Source organism: Antrostomus carolinensis, unplaced genomic scaffold (genome assembly GCF_000700745.2).
Source record: "Antrostomus carolinensis isolate BGI_N321 unplaced genomic scaffold, ASM70074v2 scaffold6819, whole genome shotgun sequence".
Classification (NCBI taxonomy): domain Eukaryota; kingdom Metazoa; phylum Chordata; class Aves; order Caprimulgiformes; family Caprimulgidae; genus Antrostomus; species Antrostomus carolinensis.
Window position 1 is genome coordinate 68,709 of NW_010336395.1, and position 23,976 is coordinate 92,684.

A 23,976-nucleotide genomic window follows, 5' to 3' on the forward strand; every position below is an offset into this window, starting at 1 on the left:
GAATGGCCTTTTAAGTCTGTTCTGACATTAGTTCAGATCATACCAAACTATTTTGGTCTAGGCTTTTTAGTGAAAGGTTTTTCTCTTACAGTGAACTCATCTCTTAATCTTATTTCTCGTAATATTCTGTGGATTCTCCAAGAATCCACAGGCATTGATGTGGCATTTGATTTGAAAAATGTTTCAATAATAACTTCATATAATCTGAAAAAGGGTGTTTATTTCGGTTTTGGTTAGCAGCCAGAGATCCAGGGAACCCAAACAATATTTATAGTGGTGAAGCTCATGACCGTTGTTATTTGTATAATTATGATTTCCAGAAGGAATACAGGATTTTTGTTCTTTTCCAGAAGCCATGCAGCTGCTAGATTTCTTTCCCTTTTTTAATCAGCTTTCTATATATTGCCTTTAACCTTTTTTGCTGACTTATTTGGAGAGCTCTTTATATTCCAGTTACTGAAGGTTTTAGTTCAGCCAATAGACTTTTCATCCACTCTTCTATTTTGATCTAAGTTTCTGTAATTTGTTCCCCTCTGAGTCCTCCTTCCTTTTTTTCTACAGTCATCTTTTAGTATTGCTTAGTTTTGTGATGTTGGGAATAGGCATACAAAGATGTGTCTGAAGCCAGGGACTACCTATGTCCTTCATATAGGGCAGCAGGCTTTGTAGAAGAGGAAAAGGTGAAAAATACAGCTTTGTTTCCACTTATGCATTGCATCCAAGATGCAGTAAAGAAGCTGGTCTTTTCAGCGTTGTCCTGTGAGTAAATAATTCTGTGATTAAAATTTATAAGGTTAACTTCTCTAGACTGTTCAGAGTCGTCTAACCTAAATGATTTCTTCTAAGCCGTGTCACATACTGAGGATGAAGCCCAGATCTGCTGAGTCCGATGCTTTGGTTTAGGATTCTCTTAATCAGTACTTGTGTATTTTGATTTCTTTCTTTGAGGAGTTAGAAGATAAATGGAGTGGGCCAGGATTAGAAGGTGGGCTACTAAAGGACATGCAGTGGTTAGAGATTGATTTGAGAACAGTTCTAGCTGAGTAAGACAGATATTAACGGCTCGAATGCAGAGAATTGCACTGAACACTTGACACAAACCTTTTGATAGCTGTAGAATTGGTACCAAGAAAAGGGAGAGAGAAGAAGAAATTACACTGAGAGTTGAGATCTGTTCTAGCAATGTTGTTGTTCTGCATGCATTCACAGTATAATCTATTGTATATTGATAAAGGCATACTAAAGAAATTATCTCTGGAACAGAGCATTCCCAGGGAGAATGTGGTTCTTGGATCTGAATTTTGAGTCCTCAGCCCTTCCAGAATATGTTGTGTATAACGTTTCTGTACTATGGACTCTTGTCCAAGTACTTAATATTTATTTAGGAGATAAATATATTTTTTATTGCCAAAAAAATAATTTCAGTATTAAAAGCCTGGTATCTCATATAGGGTCTTTAAGCAGAGTGGTGTGGTTAACTATCCACGCATCCTGCATTAGTATGAATAGAACGGGTGGCAACATAAACATATTAGCAGAAAAAAACCCATTTGCTGACACATCAACTGGAGGGGGGATTCATTAAAGGATGGTTTGCAGAACTGAAAGAAAAGCCATCATGAAGCTTTGTTAAACTAAACTGGCTTAGTCCGATCAAGCTGAACTTAGACTGATCTTTAAATGCTTATTTCATGTTTTTCTTCTCCTTGAAAACTGCTTGAAATAAATAATACAACAGAAAGCTCATTAAGGTCAAACTTTCGTAGCATTCATTTGAAGTGGTGGCCAGAGCTGCACTTTTGCTACGATAATCCTGACAGGTGGAACCCCACATTTTAGTGACAGTGATGCTGGCCATATATTTCTGAACATTCAAATATTTGCAAGAAAACTTCGAGGACTTTTTTTTAATACATGAAATATAGACTAGGAAATGGTAGTTTTTTTAATTACTAATTATTTTGCAGTGATAGTTTACAAGATTTCATTGTGCTTGGTGTTGTAAAAAACATTGTAAGGAAAGGTTTTTAAATTTTTTTACATTTTACAGTTGAATTCAACCAAGTCAAAGAAGTCTATGAAATTATTTTCATAGAAGGGGTGGAAAACAGTTACATAGGTGCACAGATGGGTATTGTAGTGCTACACTTGGTGCTACAAGGGGGGAGTACATTAAGTAAGCCATTCCATTATGTGAGTATGTCTGTTGTTTAGCAGGTAGTATGTAATTACTCCAGCACAGATGATGCAAGTATCAACATAATTGTGGCCATGATAACCTTAGTCTTATGAAAAGGAGTAGCTAAGAGGGTCAAACCTGTGGTAATTCTAAATGATGGGGTATGTTCTCAGTCTGTTCACTTTCTACTTTTTGAATTGTGGACTCTCCTAGAAGGTCAGTTGTCTTAAAAGAGAGTAGAGCGTGATACGTGGCATTGTGCTTGTGATGCACTCGTGTGCAGTTAATTGCTTAATTCTTTTTTTTTTTTTCTTGCTCTTTCATCAACAGGTGACAAAGAAAGTCAAGTCCATGCAGATGTTCCATACTCCTGTGACTTATGCTATGCAGGGTGACAGAGTAGGTATCTGCGTAACCCAGTTTGATCCCAAACTGCTGGAACGAGGCCTGATTTGCACCCCTGAATCACTTCACACCATCCATGCTGCAATAATTTCCCTGAAGAAAATCCAGTATTTTCGAGGAGCTCTTCAGACCAAGGCCAAGTTCCATATCACAGTTGGTCATGAAACAGTTATGGGAAGAGTCATGTTTTTCAGTCCAGCCCCTGCTGACTTCAATGAAGAAATTAAAGAAAATGTTTTTGATTTTGAAAAAGATTATCTTTATCAAGAGGAATATTTGTCCAAGGACTCAAACTCTTCAGAGGAGAACAAAGAAAATGACCAGGCAGGAGTCCAGCTCCCAAGACAACAGTGGGCTTTGCTAGAGTTTGAAAAACCAGTCACTTGTCCTAAACTGTGCCTTGTGATTGGCTCCAAGCTGGATACAGATATTCACGCAAATACCTGCAGGTTGGCATTCCATGGGGTGCTGCTCCAAGGCATGGAAGACAAGAACTACACGGAGACTTTCCTTCCAAAGCTGAAAGTGTACAAACTGAAGCATAAAGAAGGACAAGTGGAAAGGGTAAGCTGTCTTTTTAATGCTTTACATGGGAAGGGGAAATATTTGTTCTCTGTAACTACATATATCAGTGGACTACAGAATTTTCATTGTTATGTTCCAGAGTCTTCATACACGTTTTTGTTTGTATACCTAGTGTATTGCATCTTGTCTGCTTGCAGTCAGAAATCACTGTTTAGAAGTGACTGGTTTCTTCAGTTCAGTGCAGTGTTGAGTAATTTGATGCTGTTTTTTTCATTGATCCTTTTGATGTCTAGACACTCTGTTCTTTCTGCAAGCTTGCTTTGTTTGTGTACCTTCCTAAGTGGCTCATCTGTTCTCTTCCCAGTTAACAAAACTTCCAGCTTTCCATTGACATATTTTACAGTTATTCTGCAGTACATGGAAAATGTGAAGACAGTGTAAAAGAAATAGCAAGTAGCATTACACACACAGAATCTACGTTAAATAACACAAAGAACACTTAATTCTTTTGTGCATTTTCACATTTTACTTAGTGCATTTACTTTTATGCATTCACACATTTTACTTTCACAATCTTAGTAAGAACTTCATTTTCTAACATTTACTTTAGCAGGCAAAAAGAATCTCCTATAAGATGCCTGACAGAGCTATAGGATGCTAAAGTTGGGATCAAGGTTGTGATAAGAACTTGGAGCCTTGATTAAGGCATGTTGTTTCGTGTTGTACAGGTGTTAAACTGCTATGGTGTATGTACTTGACCCACCTCATTGTGGCAGATATAGAGGTGCTTTCTGGAGGAGTTGCATCTAGAGTAAAACTTGGGAATTTTTACTGTCCCTTCAGTACAGGTGGATAAACTTTCTATAGTGGTCTGGTATTATTACATTGCTGTCATGAGTTTGATCTTGGTGGTGGTTACCTATCAGTAAGCAGTAAAGAACCATTTGTTTTTACATCCTGTAGTGGAATTTTTCATGATGAATGGTTTAGGTGGAGATGTGCAGTATATAAATAATTTAGTTGCTTACCCTGAAATGAGCAGAGTTGGTGTAAACTTTAGCAAGTGTTTACTTTGATGTATTAGTGCAATCGGTATTTTATTAACTTTTGGTAAAAGGACTATTAATTTTTATTTTCCTAATCCAAAACCTGAACGTTTGAAGAAAATATTTAGTGTTCTTATTCCTTTTCAAAATTCCATAAAGCTGTGTTGTGTACTGTGTAATATCCCTCTTTACTGTAGGAGACTAAACAGTTAGCATACCTTAGCATGTTTGCCATTAGTAATGCTTACTTCTTCAATACTTTTTTGGGGTTTTTTTTACTAATTTAATAGTAAAAAATAAACCAAGATTCCTGTCAGGGCATGATTTTGAATTAGTGAGGTTCTTTTCTAAATGTCTCACTATATTAATTGATCAAATGGGCAATTCTTATATTTCCCCCTTTTATGTGAGGTTTCTGTGTTGCTTTTTTAACTTTACAAAAAAAATATTAAATTTTTCTGGATTTCCAGTAGTGATTTTGGAGGGCCGTTCTTTTCAAAGGAACTACAGAGCTGGGGTATTGGGTTGCCTGTCTGGATGGCAGTTTTGTCACTAGGAAGGTAGGTAGGAGGAGAATATCTGTAGCTTTCTGAAAATTTTGTATCTGTTAATATGGGTTATAAGGGACCCCCAAACCCAGCAGTCACTCTTCAGGGTTTTGGTAGCAGGTGTATCATTTCCTTTGAAATGGCCGGCTGCCTTTCTCCTTGGCTGAACTAGAACAACAGCGTTCTGTCCTCTAAGCTGCAGAGAAGCTTCTAAGCCAAATGTGTGTGTCTGGATACCAGTTCTTGGGATACTCGAGAGCTTTCTTGGGATGCTCTAGAGCTGTCTGAACTCATGAAGTGTTTGCCTTTATCTTTGCCAAGAAATGATTTGCTTGAGCACGGCCCGGGCTGCTAATACGCAGAGAGACCTGGCTTACCAGCTCCTTTTGTTTCTCTGTGGCTGTAGGACTATGTATGAGAGCAGAATTTGTGACCCATGAGATACGTGCTGTTGTGTGTTGTTGAACTGAAATGGTCACAGATTCTTTCTTTATTTTTGCTACCAATGCATGGCACTAGGCTATAGGAGTTGAAAACTTGCAGGGTACCAACTGTGCAAGTTGTCTGAGTGGATTAACAGTTTGCTGTTAGCCTTGGTCATGCATTTTTAATTGTTCAGTTGTTTTAATTGTGCTAGTTTACTTATTCTGCTATTGATTTTACTGTGTAAATAATGGACTAACATTAATCAAATTATGCATATTTTATTTTCTGGTCCAGAAAATAACCAGTGGGTTACTGAACATTTGACCAACAGAATAATTTATTAGACTGATATATACGTGAACTATTTTGATATCTTCACATGCCTCTTAAAATGTAGAACTGGGAGTTTTATTATTTTATCTTGTCTTCATCTGTCACACACCGTGCCCTATATGGGGGCCTTGATCACTGTATGAATACTAATTGGCCCTGTAAATGAACAGTTGCCATCAAATAGCCTGTCTGCAGGTTAGGTTTGTTCTCAGTTTCTGCCTCCTGTGATACAGTTGATACTCAGAGGTGGTGTTTTCCCTGATGTGAGCTGAAAGGATAGTGGGGCAAACATCCGAAGAAAAGCTCATGATGTAAAGTCACAGGGGCACGCAAGGACTTGAGAGAGTTGGTGGGAAGAGGTTTGTGCCAGTTATAAAAGACCTGCTGGGGAAGTACTTAGTGCTAGTTGAGGTAGCTGCTATTAAGTCTGTGCTTTTGGAGAGCAGAAAGCAGCAGGAACAATTGGGTGGTACAGTGACTTATTTTAGTACACAAAGTCGCTAGCTAATAGAAAATCTGAATCAGGTAGTCCCACCCTGGTGCTGATGGATGGCTGGAGATTAGGATCGCTGAATTTAGGGTGTCTGTTCTTGGCACTGATACAGGAAAATTTCTTTCTCTGTTGAGCAAGGAAGCTCCCCCCTCCTCACCTTCCCTGGGGAGGCATAAAAAATAATAATAATTAAAAAATACATGTTACCTTCACAAGAAGTGAACTTTTCCTCCAGAGAATACTGCTGGGGAAAATTAACTTCATAGCTTCCTGAAAGGCTGGAAGAGAGGGAGGCAAGGGCATGTTAACATCCGCCTTCCCGGGTTCAGCATGGGGTGGAAACAGGCTCTCAGAACCAGGCTGTGGTGGAATTCCATAGTGCCCTCTGTAAAACGCTGCAGCTAATCTGATGTGGGCTCTCCCAAGCCCCCTGTTTACTGCTAGAATTAAAATAAATTCCCTGCAGTTTAACTACCAGTTTACCCAGGAGAAATCAGGCATTTATGGTTTGGCTTTTTGTTCCTATTCTGATTAATTTCGGACTACTAGTGGAATAGTAAGAACTGCAAATTCATTAAGTTCCAGCACCACAGTACTTTTCTTTTGTGCCCCCTGTGCACAGCACCCCCCTGGATTTTAAAGGGGTTTTTTGTTTGTTTTTTAAATAAAAGAACAACACTTTTTCTCAAAGATTTTTTGGCTCTCTAAGAGTAAGTGTGACACTTTTGCTGTTTCACATAGAAATCAAATCCATGAACTGGGTAAACACCGTATTTTTAAAAGGTAAAAAAATAATACTTAAACTAGCAAGCAATCTCGAATTAGTGCATGTCAGTGAAAAGTCACTCCTGTGCTTCCTGGTTTTTCTCATCTAATCAAGTGATGGTAAATTTTCTATAAAAATTTCAGTATCCTTGCACTTTTTTGTACTGCTCACTGTTTCCTTTTGGTATCTTGCCTCTTTGATGCTAAAACTTGAGTGGTGCCCTGGCAGAGAAAGAGTCAAAGCCTTACCACTGTTTTTCACCAGGAACTTTGAATTTACCTGTCTTCAGTGTATCCTTGAGCCTCTCTTTTCATATCATTGCTTATTTATCTGCTTATTATTATTTTTTTTAAGGTATATATTGCTGTAGTATCTGAGAAATTTGTCTTTAAAACACTTATCTGCCTTTTTGGTTAAGTTAGTGTTGTCTGAGATACTGCATAGTGCAGGAAACTTGCTTCTAACCAGGATGGGGCATTTTGGGATCTTCTGCACCTATGCTGGAGTTGGGTCTTGGTTATGAAAAAGTTGCACAATTCAAACAGGAGTTAGGATTTTGTCTGATGTTTTTGAACTGCTGTAGAAGTGTGTGGATGTTCATGTTTTGGTTTAGACTGGAATTGGTTTTGGGGTTAGAGTAAGTCTTTAGAGGTTAGTTTTAGGGAAAATAAAAATTTGCCATTCCCTCAGAACTAAGAGGGCACTGGTAAAGCTTTATGTTTGCTTAACTGATGATTTAAAAATGATGTAAAATACTAGTCCAATTTTCTCTTGCAAAGAGGACTTGAGACAGAGGAGAATTTCAGTGGAAGGAAGTTTGAGCATCTTTCTGACGTGGTTATGTGAAAGCCTGCCCTCTGGACACTGTATTTTTCCAAAACCTTGGCTGCCTGACAAATGTACTTTTGATAGAAAAAAGAGCTAGGCTAGCAACAAGTGGCTTGTACTGATAAAAAGGTAAAAGCAGGGCTCGGAGTGCTATTGTGAACACCCATGTTGCTTTAAGGAGTGTGATGTGGGAATCTTGGTAAAAAAAGGGCAAATGAGATGCTGTGAAGGAAGTTTATCCCTGTGAACTGGCATAGGGAGGTGGCTGTGAATGTGGGTTTGCTAAACTATAGCAGGTCGGCAGTGCCTGGAGTCTGAGACAAGCAAATTATGAAGATAAACAGCAACTATTGTCCTTGGTCTTGTGCTTCTTGGGACAGGCTACTCGCCTGTTCTTCGCAGTTCTGAGGCCAGAGAGGCTTGTATTAATCCAAACACCGTCTCTGAAATATCTTCCTCTCGGAGTTTTACCTCTTTGTGGCGTTGCAGATTAATTCCAGTCTGACTCATGAAGCAGTTACTGACTTGCTGGGATAAATCCTTTGTATTTGTCACGTTATTTGCTTTTTGGCTTCCATGGACATACAGGTTGAGTGCAGTGAGTGTCAACTGAAAGGTGAACCGTAGAAGTGCCTCATGCTTTCCTGCATGACTCAGATATTCTGCCTGTTCTGAAAGTGTTTGCACAAGCAGGATTTATCTTGGGATGGTTGCCACGGGGTCCTATTGTCGAGGATGCTCGTAAATCAGTAGCTCTCTGGCAGAAACAAAAGGAGAAGGAGAACTCTGCCTTGCTTGCAGAGCGCAAGCTGCACTTTTAAGCTAGTGTAGTGAGAAATATACGCGTTTCTCAGCTGCAATTGTTTCCCCTTTTAAGCATAGTGGAATGTTTTCCTACCAGAATGGATTTGTCCTTCCTAAAGATGCTTTCTCTGTGTTCCTCTGACACTGAGAAGAATTCATTCTCTCGGTGTATTTCACAGTTTTTAATGTATTTTTCTCATTATTTGCCTTGCTCTGAGGCTTTACTTATTCAATGGTAATCAGGTTACACTAGTTTCTTCATCAGTTTCATGTGTCACGGTCATGGGATGCCCCTATTTTATTCATAGCCACTCTGTCCTCAAGTTTTGTGGGTTGCTGGATAGTGAGTTTTCTTATTGAACTCGTTCTCCTGGGGACTGAGGCCATCACTTAGCTAGCATGCTTATTTTCTGGAGGATGGAAGAATCACTTATTGCTTAGTAACAACATGTTACTAATTGTTTGAATATTGGTGCGATCTGAGTGTCCCCAAGGAGAAAAGTATTGTTCCAGGAGCAAGATGTGAAAGCAGGGTAAATTATCAAGATTTTTATCAGAGCATCTCTTCTGAAGCTTGAATGGAAGAGAAAAAGCTTATCTTTCTGCATCTTTTAAAAGCATTGGGTTTTTTCTCTCCTTACAGTAGGATAACAAGAGCTGTGTCAGAGCAAGTGCATCACCTGAGTGGTCCAATGGAAGGTCTTTGTCACCACTGCTTAACAGATCTTTGTGGCCTTTCAGAAGGATGAGATACTGTGGAGATGATCCCTAACTAGTAAGCAACTGCAGGAAGTTTGAAAAAAATAGTGTTTAAATTTGTTGATAACCAGCAATGACACAGACTATCCTTTAGGGAGCTACACATTTTGAAAAGCAGATGTTACAAAAATAATATTTTCTAACAATTGTCAGCTGTATTTTGTCTTTTCATAGAATCATAGAATGTTGTGAGTTGGAAGGGACCCACAAGGATCATCAAGTCCAACTCTTGCCCTAGCAGAGGACAGTTGCAAGATTCAGACCATGTGTCTGAGGGCCTTGTCCAAATGCTTCTTGAAGACTGTCAGGCTTGGTGCCATGACCACCTCCCTGGGAAGTCTGTTCCAGTGCTCCACCACCCTCTGGGTGAAGAACCTTTTCCTAATGTCTAACCTAAACTTGCCCTGACACATCTTCTTGCCATTTCCCCTGGTCCTATCATTGATCATCAGAGAGAAGAGATCAGCACCTGCCCCTTCTCTTCCCCTTGGGAGGAAGTTCTAGACTGCCATGAGATCTCCTCTCAGTCTCCTCTTCTCCAGGCTGACCAAACCAAGTGACTTCAGCCTCTCCTCCTTTTAATTCCTTATGGCTTTTTATGAATGGAAACATCAACATTTAGTTTACTGAATACGTGTCAAGTTTATAAATAGATCAGCCACACAAACCAAACTGCCGAAGGAGGGTATGAAGGATGAAAAATGAGCTTGCCCATGAGTAAATGGGAACATCCAGTGTGGTTCACTTAGGAGATGAGACCAGACTTCTGAAGGGGTTACTTTTGCTTGGGGAGGTGGTAAGTTAGTATGAGAATGCCAAAGTATTCTATTCCTGTCTGGAAAGATTCCTGAGTAGAGGATCATGGGTGAGCAACACTGGTGCTTTTTTCACTGAATCCATTTCAGGTATCTTATCAGTAATACCAGAATTCGTTTCACAGAGTTGTGCCCATGCACTGTATTTAAAATATTTTCCAGAGAAATACTGTTCCTTGATTTTTCTCTTGCATGGTTGCAGTGCCACTAGGAATGAAGAGAAGTAAATTTTACCTGCTTGGATAGTTAGATTCTTCCATCTAAGTTATTTCTAGATAAAAGATGTTTCATTGGCTTGCTAGGGCTGATGTTTCATCTGTTCTTTTCCTACAGTGGCACTGTAGTTTCAGCAGAATAACAAGTAAAACACTGCATCAGCCAGGCAAGATGCTTTCTGGGTGACTGATACAGCGTGCAAACTAATGCGGACACAAAGTGAGCAGCAAGACCAAACTGTACAGTGAAAACTGATGGAGTGCTACCTGCAGGCACAGGCAGTGACCTGGGCTGTCTGCAGAACCTTCTGTGACTCTTGCTGGGAGAAGTGGCGGATGTCACTCCATCTACTGTAAACATGCAGACGCCACAATTAATATTTTTCCTGCTTTGAAGTCTGAACATGAGTTTGTTTGGTTCTGCTTGGCTGCTGATGGTATGCTAAATACAGTAATAATACAGAGATGAAGGCAATCAGGTGAATGAAAGTGCACAGCACGTTCGCTAGTTAAAATGCACTGTAAAATAGGAATATAAAAGATGCATTTATTTATTGGCTCTTTGTTTCGTTTTTGAGTAAAAGGGTTTGAGAAGCTTAGTGGGGAAGGGGAAGGGAGGGCTGGATGCTCATTAAACAGAAATACCATTTCTGTTAAACAGTACTGAGGAAAGAGAGGTGATGTTTACTGACTGACACAACATATGGATTAACACAGTGGAATAAATTTGTTGTAAAAGTGTACTAGCAAAGTCACAGAATCTGCTTGCTTACTCATATGAAAAGGTTGGTATTTTGTTCACTCACTGAGAAAAGAATGGCTTGCTCCACATGACCGGGTAGTAGAATTTTGCAAGGTTTGAGTAACACCTATGGTTATTATTTATATTATTAAATTTAAAATGCAGACATGCTTTTGGGTCTTACAAGTGTATGGACAGCTGGTCTTGATTTTTCTGAGGTTGTGAAAGAGTCACCTGTGGGGGAATCGGTTTGTCAGCAAGGCAACCAATACACCATCTTATTTATTGGATACAAAAATAAATTAAGAATGTTACTTAGGTTGCAAAATCAAGCAGTCCAAAGTTAGGAAATACCAGATTTACAGTTGCCTATGCAACATTAATTCTGTTCCCCTGTGCCTCTACCCTGTGCACTTAATAAGGCAGGGTTCCTGTGAAATTTTTTTGGATGTGGTCATGTAAAGACTATATCATGGGGTATATCAAAGAGGGACAGGAATAAGGTTGTATGGACATCTGGCATTTCTTAACTTCTTCTTAAGCGCCCAATTCTGCAACTTAAATAACTTAGGTTTTATATAAATGTAATTTCCTAGGCATTTTTAAAGTAAAAAGGTAAAGTAAAAGTAAACCTACATATTATGGAACTGTAACCCTCTACTGTACACCTTCACCAGGATCTGAGTTACAGATATTCAGCAGCATAGCACAGACTTGTGTTGTTTGGCACCACAAACCTCGTTAACCAAATATCAGGAGGAAACTGTTACCATGAAAGAAGATGGGCTGTGGGCAGAGGATTCACACACTGGAGTTAGAGATCATTAGGGGAGGGGACGGACTTGGGATGTTTGTATGTCCACGTGGTGTCTTCAGAAGGGGATGCGCATCTGTGTCAAGAGTCAGCTCTCTCCTCTTCCTCGGCATTAGTTGCTTCAGGCAGCTCTTTGCAGGCCTGTCCTCGTTGCCTGCTTGATTTCCAGTGAGGATTTTGTAAGCCTGTGTTCTTTGTTCCTCTCTGCCTTCTCCAAGCTATTTGTGAGCAGTTTCCTTAAGAAACAAATCAACTTACTGTTACTATACTTGACCTACTGCTGTGTGCCAGGTCTGTGCAAATGTTGCAAACAAACATCTGAAAACCAAAGTTAGTGGATATGTGGAGATGTCTGTGTGATGGCTTCTTGCTCTATTAATACACCAGTAACGAGGCATGAAGTACTGAAGGAGATGAACTTTTCATCTCCCTTCCCTCTTCCTGGATGGATGTTCCAAGGCAGAAGTTTGGTTCGTTCGTTTGGAGGATGCTGAGAAGGTGGACTTTAGCAACCAGTACGCAACTGAAAGCTGCTACTGCCCAAGGGAACTGCAGAAAAAAAGCCTCCAATACTTTTATGCTGATGTAAGCTCTTGAGGAAAATCATGATGACATGGCTGACCAAATAGTTCTTTCTTTGTACCAAGTCGTTCACCCAGTTCTCAGTATTAAACTGAAAACTAGAACTAAAACTCTAACTAAACAATCTTTGGATAATCAGAAAAGCTGCAAACCCAATCATCAGTGAAATCCTCTCAGTTCCTTTCTCCTTCTCCCTTTTTGCGGCCTCATGTACTGTCATTTTCTCAATGCGTGAAGCCACATTTTAAAAAAGAACAGGAATTTGCTGCCTCCAAAATACTCCCATTTCTGACACAGAAATGGAAAGTGCTCAAAGCTGTTTTCTAGAAATAAATGAGTTGTCACTGATCATGATGAAGATGTCTCAAGTGTGCTTTTTTAAAAGTACAAAAAAGTAATAAAAATACTTTGTATTTTCAGTGTTAGTCATAGGTTCTTTTTTGTTCCCTCCACCCGTTTTCTGCTTTGGTTTCAATGGGCCATTTTTCCATTTGCTGAGAATAATCCTCAGACCTGTTTTTATCCTTTTTTAAAAAATTGTTTTACTTCTATTTAAGACCACATAATTTTAGATTAAATCAGCAAAGGTTATTCTTTCTCTCTCTGTGTCTTTCTGGTATTTAATATTTGGTACTTTTACTTTCCCTGTCTTAAAACTTTTCTTATTTCCCATATCATTCTGACACCACTTTGTTTCCTCCTGTGTGTGTCTGTTCTGATCCCCTTATATTTTTTTTTTCTACAGATACGTTATGGAGTTATTTGCTCTCAAAATGTGTGTGATGGATTGTTTGCAAGGGTGTTCAGATGACAGTGATTTCTAAGTTATCTTAAAAAAATTGAGTGGTTTAACAGGCTGGACAGTATAGCTTGCTATCCCTGCTCAAAGGGAACTTGCCGAGTTATTTTTTCCGTGGAATTATGCTATGGTTTGCACTGGATGCCAACACATGTAACATTAACTGTGATTTTGCAAACAATATATGGTAGCATAAGTGCTGCTTAGGTGGGGAGTGTGAGGCGGTTAATTTTTTCTGTGAACTCCTTGGTATTAGCAGAAGTGTTACGTACTAGAGATGCACACACTTCACCTATGGTTATAAAGTGCTGCTTACTTTTCTCCTGCAAACACAAAAGCCAAGTGGGGAGGGATATTTCATAAACTCGGTGCTATTGTGTCCTCTGGTCTAAGCCATAAAACAAGAGTAACAGAGACGTTCCCTTTGAACTTGAAATCCCTTTCTAAGCTGCTGATCTAACCTAAGTGAGAGGGGGAAGCTATACCAGCCTTCTCTTCTGGGTATTTATCCCCATCCCCCTGCCTTTTTTTTTTTTTTTTCAAGTCCTTAAGTGAGTTTGATGCTGCACCTCTGCCCATAAATTTAAAAAAATATTATCGTAATGTAGGTCAGTGAACTGAAACGCCACTGTACACCATGGGGGATTAAAGTCAGAGAGGCAGCCCTCTCCCACTCCCACTAGGTCATATGACAATATAAACAAGAAATGCAAGGAGCCTTCAGCTTTTTCTTGCCCTAATCCTTTGTTTATGCAGCACTTAAACTGACTTTTGGGGTCGTCTCTGTCTGGCATTAAAGCCCTAAAGCTTTTTGAAGTTTCCCTGAAGTTAATAAAATTAGTCTGCCTTCATTGCTAGGCCCCTTGCTGCTGCTTCAGAGCAGACTCAGGCTGTGTATCCCTTACTGTCTTTGTGGCATTCAGCTTTTTAAGTTAATAATATTTTATGACAAAAAAAGAATGTTTGGTAGAAAAGCAGAAAGATCTCCCAAAAGGCTGTTCAGCTAATAGGCAAAGTGATTGCCATTGTAGATATTCTGAGAACTCAAAGGGGATTAACTTAAAATCCAGCGATTGGGGGTAAATTGCTGGTAAAGTAATTGAAAGTGTTGAGTTTCAGTTGGAGAGAACAACATGCATTTCTGTGGGTTCTTACAAAGCAAGACTAAAACAAAAGTTATATTTTGCTTTTATAAAATACTCTTAAAGTTGAGAAAATGGTGTTATCTTCATAGCAATTCTCTCCTTCACCCATTTATTTTACTACAGAGACTGATCAGTTATCTTAGTTCTTGTAACGTCAGGTATTCTATTATTACTTAGTTGTCTTCAGGGATAAATTGGTGATAGGCTAACTGGAGGGGATGATGATGTATAGTATTTAGTGTAGGGATCTGAGATTTTGGGTCATAAAGGTTTTATTCCAAACAGCCACTCGGGCAAGTCACTGATCACTTCTTGTCTCAGCGCCACTAAAGCAGTTGTTTTTCTAATGGCCTTTTGAGCTGCCCAAGGAATAACGGTGATATGGACCAAACATGTCAGTCAGCTACAGGAGGTTTTTTTAACAAGCTGACCAAGGAACTGTGCAGCTGGAGCCTTCAGTTACTTCCCTAAACTGTATGTGCAAGTGCAAGACCCTAAGAAGCACATTTATTTACAAAGCTGAGGGGGGTTAAAATGAAAAGGTATTAAGTGAGCATGGCATACCTAAATGGTGATGGACTTTGTTGCTGTTACAGTCATCAATTGTAGGTTGTTGTTACCAGTTTACTCAAAGGTACGTGGTGGCTGTAACACTTGTTCACAGAAATCATTTTGGTTTTTTTCTGACAGCCTTGCTGGGGAGGCTCTAAACTGAACCATGCTAGCCTAGTATGATTGCTCACCCTGTTATTCTGTTTTTAATTAAGTTAAAGATAACTTTGAAGTGCTCTTGGAAAAATAAAAGATGTTTATGTTGTCTTTAAAGTTGGCTTCCTGTGCCATTTTGCTGGGATAACTACAAAAATAGATATATAGAAGATCCTCACTGGAGTTTAAGAGAGCATCTGAACACAGGGGTAAGAAGCATGTAGCCAGCAGTGAAGGAGAGGGATGTTCAGTTTTGAAATTCTTGTTTTAGGAATAAAAGATTTATAGGAAGAAGTAATATTTTTATTTGACCAGCTAATACAACTGGAAGAATGAAGAATGCTTTGAGAATGTAAGTGCTTCTTCAGGTTGGAATTAACAGCTGCTTTTTCTGTTAGTCTTCCATTTCAAACCTGAAGAAAGGCAAGCGTGTCTGAAAGCTTATCTTCCCCCTCTACCACCGCCTATTATCATTGGCTTTAGTAAAAGACATTATTCAGGTTTAAATTTAAGCCAGAGGTTTCCAAGCAGTGATACTACCATTAATGGTTCACAAGCTACTTTGAAGAAGCGTTCGCTGGGGAGGTGGGAGAGGATAGACACAGCAAAAAAAAAAAAAAAAATCACAAATGTAACTTTTTGGGAAGAGACAAGGAGTGGATGTTCAGGCAGCGAATGTTGTCGAGACATCTGAATGCTTCTCCTACAACCTTGACCCTGCACTCAGCTGGGAGTGGAGCTGCCTCTACTGTTGTCATTTCCACCTGAAAGAAGGCAGAGGGACTGCAGACATTTCTCATCCTGCATGTGTGTGGGGTCTGGGGCAGGGTCTGGTTCTGCCAGTGCTTTCTGATACTGCACAGCCCTTTCAAAAAGGCTTTTTATAGCTGAGCAAGTAAACATCATTTAAAATAAAACAAAAATTAAATTTCTGATGCTGGATTTACTGTTATATGGAGATTGGTGTTAAAATAGAAGCATACATATGTAACTAAACATTAAAGAAGAATGCTAGGGATTTGAGTCTGTATCTGAACTGCTGTTTATGGAAGAGGCTTCAGGGAAGGAGAGTGGCTTCATAAACCAATATTTGGGTCATCATTTAAACTGAATCAAGGGGAGTGTTTCAAAATCGATGATAATTCTCTACCAGTCTAGGTTACTTTGGTCTTTGAAACCCTTAGGTTTATCTAAAAATTGCTCCTAAGATATGAAAAAGAGCTGCAACTTTTGCCACATAAAAAAAAAAAAAAAGTCTTGAAAAGATTTAAGTAATATCCCCTTATTTCTTCTGATAAGTAAATAAATGTTCTTGCCACGGCTACAAGGTAGAGTAACTCCAGGCGTTGAGTATACAAGGATATTCACACCTACAGGATTAGGCTCACTTGACTGCACCTTATACTTTGTAATGCCTAAGGGAGGGTTGTTTATCTTGCCTTACCCACCAACCTTGCTGCCTCTTGTTCCTGATAGCTTAATTAAGAATTCAACTTGGAATGGTTCTTCCCACTGGGTTACAAACCTTGAAATTAAAATTGGATACAATGGTCATAAGGCTTTTAGTTTAACAAATCAGTGTGTATGTGAAGGTGAATATTTAAAAGGCTCTATTTAGAAATTCTGAGTAACTCTGTCATTTCTTCGGAAGTATAGCTGTCGGAGTGCAGTTCTGGAGCGAGGAGTCAGAGGATGTTCATGTAGGTGATAATGTACTTAACTGTAGAATAAGTAAAGGAATAAACTTTTTGTGGGCATAGGTACTTAAGTGACTTTCATGGAAAGATTTCAAAGCAGAAAAGAGTTTTTTATCAACTGATCTTTACAGCATATTCTAATGCAGGTTTTGTTCTTCCTAGATTAGAAGAAAGGAGGTGAAAGCAGAAATATATTAATTTACATAATCTTCTATGGTTTGAGACACAAATTGTCTTAAAGTCAGAAGTTTAGATGACTCATCTAGAGTTCTGTTCCTTTGAGGGTAAATGGTTTTCCAAGGGCAGGGTGGTAGAAGTCACCAAACTTAGCGTATCTTATAGGTATAATTTGTCTTGTCACTTTAGATTGTAGGCTCATGAAGCCCTATTTCTTTTGCAGGTGATGGATGATTACAGTGTGATTGGTCGTTCATTGTTCAAAAAGGAAACAAACATCCAGATTTTTATGGGTCTAAAAGTCAAACTGTCTACAGGAGAAGATGGAATAATAGATGGTGGTTTTGGACAAAGTGGCAAATTTAAAATCCGAATTCCAGGTAGGTACTTATCAGGTAACAAATACTAACCATAAAATAGTTTGGATTGGAATGGACTTTTAAAGGTCATCTAGTCCAACCCCCCTGCAGTGACCAGGGACATCTTCAGCTAGATCAGGTTGCTCAGAACCCCATCCAACCAGTAGTTCCAGGGATGGGGTATCTACCACCTCTCTGGGCAACCTGTCCCAGTGTTTCATCCCTCTCATTGTGTTTAAAAAAAAAAAAAAAAAAGTCTTAATTCTATTTACTCTGAATCTACTCTCTTTTAGTTATCTGTGTTAAATGTAGAGGATCTTTCCATATTGCAAGTCTGAATGCTACCAGTAGTCTCCTGAAGTTTTGAAATCAGCTCATACCCAGTTGGACTGCTGATGATTTGGTGGATTGTACTACTTCTAATTAAATTATGGTGGCTGTGACTTGCATTTTGAGACTGAATGACCTGAAGCCACATCTTTTGTGTGGACAAACTCCAATCTCAAAATGACTTCTTAAGTGTCAGTAACATCAAAATCATGCTCTGCCCAGAAAGGTTTGTGAAAACCTCTCTTCTCTTAATATACATATGATTTGCACCAGAGCCCTTTTGAACAAATAAAGGAAAATAAGCCTGCAATCATTTTTACCTGTAGCTACTTATTAAATACAGTATAGTGGATGCAAGTTCCTTAAATTGGCTCTGTTGTGCATGTTATTACCTAACTTGCCTTCAAGCAAAAAACTACTTGATAAATGAGTTTTTTGAGGTCTTGGGAGGTTTTTTTATTGCTTATGTCTCCTGGTTTTATGGTATTTTATATTACATATCTTTTATCCTTGGTGAATTACAGCAAGGATTTATGCCTCTTTAGGTTAGAGCATGGGGAATGACGGGTGCCAGAGTTTAGTGTGTTACTACAGGGGTTTTTTTCCTCCTTGTTTTAAGGTAGGAAAGTTGTTGTGAGCCATTTCAAAAGGCAATAATAGGTCCTGCATTTAAATCAGATTATGGGATAAGTTTTTAACGATACTAGGAGTACTTTGTATTTCTGTAGTGTTTTCAGTCTATTTGTCACTAGTTAATCCTCCACACTCTTTACGGAGATGAACAAGATTACTTCTGTTGTACAAGTGGAGGAAAGAAATCGTGATGATCTGTGACAGCAAACAATCACATAGGAATTGATCTACAGAGATAACTGAAGTTTCCTGATTTCTTGCTGAAGATGGGCTATTTTCTATTCAACTTGAGGCTTTGTGCAAGTGCACTAATTTTGACCCTCAGCAAATTTCCTTTTTTCTTCCTATCACAAGATAAGAATTTCTGACTAGACAAAAACCGTCCTGTATGCTGTCCTAGCTGTAAGTCCAGTTTTGTCACCAAATACTAAACTTTGCAAATAGATCTGAGAGCCTAATTAGCAAGCACAGTGCATATTTAAAGAAAGAAGTTGCACCAGATTTATGTATGTTTTGCACTTTCTATTGTAGAAAAGCTTTTAAGCATTCACCAAGATGCCTGCCTTTAGGTAGGTGGTGAAATGATGTGTAAATGACCTTAATGCTGAAAAGGGTTCAAGCTGAAAATCAAAATATCTTGCTTAAAAACATAATGTTCTTAGTAGCTTTTATCTCCCAAGGCAAAAATATGATGAAAGAGAACAACATGAGGATGGCATTTATGTTGTCATTTCCACATTTTGGATGGAGGAAATGATTCTTCATGGGATGGGGAGAAGCCTAATAAGGAATCTTTGTCACCGTAGTGGATGGAAGCAGGAGCTGTAGTTGTGAACAAGCAATCACATTAAGAAAATTGTACACAGATTTTGAAAGTTTCCTTTTGCTCTCTATATTGAGTTAGTGGGAAGAAATTATACCTTTCACCATAGTGGTTGTTCTCTAATCTTGGTTATACTCTTCTGATATTTAACAGCAGACCATGAAACAGATGATCGTTTATAGTTTGTTCTTTCAGTTAAAAGAATATGTAGCAGAATACTAGAATTTAATGCCTCTCTAAGGTAGGCAGAATAATACAACTTAGTTTTCTTTAGTCTGGGTTAAATTTGGGTACTAAGAGGCGATGAGCTAAATTAGCTTAAATGAAGAGTATTAAAGTGTGGCTAGTGGGACAAAAACCTGCAGAATTTGGAAGGGCATAAAAACTTGTGTCTAAGTGTTGCAGAGATTTGTGTGTTGGGGGAGGGCTGTTACTCTGATGCTGTTTAAGTCAACTACAGTTCACATTCCTTTGTTAGGTCAGTGTTGCTTTTTTAATGTCTGCATCCTGTTTGGGGGGTTTTAATTTTTTTTTTTTTTTTTTAATTAAATTTAACTGATCAGACTCTTCTTTCCATTCTTCAGCCTTGCCTCTCCTTGTATAGTCTCTCTTAGAGATTTATTTTGTGAAGAGTTCTTTTTAATTTTTCTGAAGTTATTTCCCCATGATTCCTTCAGAAATGTATTGGAGTGGGAGGGAAGGGAAGGAAATGTGCAAGTTGAACACTGCCTTGGACTGCCTTAGCCTTGTAGTCAGTCAGTCCTCTTGTATTTAAAACCAGTCTTAACCTCTGCAATGGAATAGCTTTTTCAGGTAGTTAACCTGATGATAGCTGAGGGCTGGTTTTAGAAACAAACCTCTACATAACAGCAATAAAAGCCAGGTAGGTGTATTGCAGACTTGTGTCCTTACTTAAGGTAATAGCAGAACTTGACACATTGTAGGGTGTTGCATGGTCCCACTGGTGACAGCAGCCTGCAGCATCGTGCCTGCTCACAGGAGCAAGTGTTGGGCTCCCTCAGTGTTGTTCTGTAGTCATTTGGAAATGGCTTGTGTTTGCCTGTTCCAGTCTGGGAACATTGTCTTACGTTGTCTGTGGGCTGAAACTTGGCGGACCTCATGACTGGGGATGGCAGAACACAGATCTGTTTCTTATTCTGACACTGCTTGTGTGCAGCAATAATTCAGATATGTCTCTCAACTCTCTTCTGCTCTGTGAAATAGGGATGATTGCTATGCATTCTGGAAAAAAGAAATCTCTGATTTAGATTTATTCCAGACTTAGAGCATTAATATTTCTTGAAAAGGCTTAATTATCTTTCTTTAGAGTACAAAAAACACATCTAGAGTACAGCATGCAATTGGAAGTTCCTCAGTCGCTGAAAGATGTCAGCAATTTGGAAGAAATTCAGGGAAGAGCAGCAAGAATGCTGGAAAGGCTGAAGGGATTGATTTATGAGGGAAAGAAGATGAAAAGAAGTGCATGAAACTTGGCTAAATGATGTCTAAGTGGGAGATATGATTATCTGCAAGTATTTGAAGAACATAATGGAGAAGAATCCCCTAGGGTGGTCCAAGGAGGTAGAAGTAAAGCTAATAACATAAAATAAAGCAATGTGTAACTTGACTATTGAGAGATGTTATTTGGCAGAGATTTCTTGCACTGCCAGATCATCTTTGCAGAGGAAGATGATGTAGTTCCATTCTAAGAACGCTCGTGTAGTTTGCCTGGATGTTTGCTAGTGCCTGTGTCAGGGTAAATCAGACAGGCAGCAGGGTGGTGGAAAGTAGGACAATGTATTTTTCATCTTGTTTCTGGTTTTGTGTTCAGGCACACTTTTATTGCTTGAATTAGAAGGTATAACCTACTTTCTAGACTGTTTGCAGCAGCATCTAGTTTAAAAAAAAAAAAGAAAGTGTTTGCTGGCAGATCTGCTGTTCTGTAGGGCTGTGTTTTGAAGCTGTTGGTACTTTAACTGAGGAAACAGTTTCAAGGCTTATTAATTGACAAGATGAAGCTTACTTTCCAGACTGGTTGTATGATCAAATACATAAAAAGGGGGACATAATCTCTAAACTCACAAGAGAGTTTTGCTTAGTTTAACAAGCTACTTAAAAACAAACAGGATTTGAAAGGCAATCTAAACTACAGTGCTTTGTAAGTGATGTTAGTGTGTGTATGAGCAAGCGAGCTACTGATGAAGTGCTTCTTGCTGAGGTGGGTGATGTGTGGCAGCTGTTTTAGTTGTAAATGGGAACACTGCATTATATAGTCAAGGTAAATGAGTGAAAAGTATTGTTCACCTTCAAAATCAAGAACAAGTTTGGAGAGGCAAGAACTGTATGTTTAAGTATCTTATTCTAAAGAAGACAAAAGCTAACAATGACAGTCTTTGGAAAATGCTTATTTCAACATACATTGCACCTAAGAATGTCATGCCAGTTGATAAGAAATTCAGAGGAAAGTTCAGTGAATTGTTTGAATAACTTAGTGCTAATTGTGGATTTTGTTTAACTGTCTCTCACCCAAGAATTGACCCTGTAAAACTCTGCTTGGTTTGCAAAATCATGATCTGTTGACATGTCTCATGACATCTTTTAAAAGATTGGCTCTAGATATGCCCATTCAATTGGTTTTGGCAAGTTGCATTTGTCTTGTGTTTAATTATTGTAAAATGTAGCGACTTTTAAAATCAAACTGGAGCATATGTGCTGTCTCAGGCATAGTTCATTTTCCCTTCTGTCTGTCTGTACCATCGAGTTGCTAGCAAAGTGTTCGGCCTTTCTGAGGCACTGCGGTGTGTTTGACTGCAATTCTTTTCTTCTTTTTTTGACTCGATACAGTAAAAATTGCTGTATGAGATGAGTTAAAAGCTACTTTATTTCTTAATGCGAAAGAAGCAGTGCATATCTAACACTCATAGCAGCTGAACACATTTCTGAATTGAGCAAATGTAATAAAAGGCACACCTTTCATAAGAAGAGATACAAATGAGAATATTAGAATATGAGCTTTTTTACTTTGCTGTTCTTCTTACCTGTACAGAATAATGGTAGTTTTAAGTTTCTTACAACAGGTGAAGACAAACTTGTTTGTGACCTTCTCTTTTGCTGCCAGTAACTTTTTGCCTTGCATTCATAAGTGTTACTGCATAGGAGAGAGCAAGTCTGTTATCATTATTTCCACTGCTTGTTGTGGTAGAGGGGTTGAATGTGCCATTAAAGGTCTATTCTGAAGTAATAACTAGATGTCCTCCCTATTTCAGGGGACACAATGCCTCTGGCATCCTGAAGTCTTGGTATAAGATGACATAAAGTGTCTTTTATTCTTGAGAATCTCTTGTATTCTTCTTTGTGAAATTAAGGGTAGAAATGCTGAATACGTGTTTCCCCCCTTAGCGTATTGCAGAGATGGTGTGTCTTTGTGGTTTGATGTTTTAATATTTTGCCACATACTTTTTTTCATTGGATGGGATCCTACATGGGCTTGCAGAGTGGTTAAGTGACATAGTGGGGAAGCTTTGATGTAAGAGCTGTGGGTGAACAGCACTGCTCTGCATCATTTAAATTCCAGTTAAAAATTGTGAGTTTAAAAGTGGGATTCAAATCAGGTTTGATTTTTTTTTTTTAATTTTTTTTTTTAGCACTTAACTTAAGCAAGGAAGTTGAATAAAGGTTAAACACTATGAGGGAAATTATAGAGTTATGCAAAAATGGAAAAATGCAGCAGGAAAATAATTTGTGCATCACGTTGCTTTCTGTAACTTCCTCCTTCAGTAGTATCTTAACTGTGGTGTTTTTTGATATTTCTGTTTTTATTATTCAAGGGGTGTTTCACTTTCTTCAGGTAGCTCCCAACATACCAACATAGCTGACATTTGTGGAATATTAGTTACAAGGGTTTTTTTAAACAACTGTAGGAGACAGGCTTTAAATAGTTGACTGCAGATAAATGTCAAATTCCCAACTTTGTAATTTGGAGGGCAGTCCTTACTGATATCTGCAGGAATGGGGCAGTCTAAACCTTTTCATTACATTGAGAATAATTAAACATCCTGTCACTAAGCAGCATACTTTTTTTGTGGGAGATCTTGACATTTGGAATTCTTTGCTTGTGTTGCATTAAAATAGGATAATCTTTTTCTCTTAGGCCAAATGAAATTTAGGCACATTTAATGTCCATGTTTGCCCAGCCTGGCTCTTCTTTTAATAAAAGAAAATAAAAAATTGTTGGCTGCAGAGGTCTGGTGGGTTGCCATCCCTGTCAGTATCAGGTGAGGCTGAGCAGGATTTCAGTCAAGAGGAAAAACAAAAGCCCAAAGGCGAAGAAATCTGTGTAGCTGTGTTTTATTTAAAAGCTGGAGATTAGCTCTGCTTGTTCTTTCACAGTCTCTCTTCCCCTACCCTCTAAAACAAACAAAACCTAAAATCCTTAAGGGGTACTTCAAGCATAAATCTCCTTCTCTCCTTTTTGTGAAAGTTGGCTGGTGTAGTACAGACAGAGGCTGGGAGAGGATTGTTGCCAGGGAAGCATCACTTCCCTGTATGATCCCCTCTTGAGCGGATTAAACTGTAGCAATGTGAAAGTCCTGGTGACCACATAGGAGCTAGGAGTTTGTACTGCATTTATTCAAAAAGGTTGGCCTGAAGGAATCAAACCTGCCTTTTAAGTGGTGGCATCCTATAAGCCCATATTGACCTTTGGAACGGAGTATCTAGACTTACTCACCTTTGGGTGTTCTTTTTGTGGAATCAAAGTCAAGATTTGTGCACATTTCTTCTGAATGAAAACAGAAGTCAAGGAAGTGTTAATGTATTAACTGGCTGGCTGCCTCATTCATGTTAATATAAATAGATCCTGGTCTTGACTGTAATGGCAGAATTGCACAAGTAAATCTCTGAACTTAGAGTTTTGAAGGGTCGTGTTGACTGTAAGATGGGTTTGAGAGGCAGCTGGTTGTTGCATACTAGAGTAGATGGTGTGCTCATGGGGGCGGTTGACTCTTGGATATCAAGTTGCATTGC

The 23,976-nt window shown here is 38.8% G+C and overlaps 1 protein-coding gene across 1 annotated transcript in view; it reads left to right on the forward strand.

Moving 5' to 3' along the window:
• Positions 1-23,976, forward strand: part of EEFSEC (eukaryotic elongation factor, selenocysteine-tRNA specific) — a 94,995-nt gene that overhangs the window by 37,029 nt on the left and 33,990 nt on the right. Inside the window, exons 5-6 of the mRNA XM_010174836.2 lie at positions 2,510-3,148; positions 17,030-17,186. Of these exons, the coding sequence (XP_010173138.2) occupies positions 2,510-3,148; positions 17,030-17,186 (796 nt within the window). The remainder of the gene's footprint in view (positions 1-2,509; positions 3,149-17,029; positions 17,187-23,976) is intronic.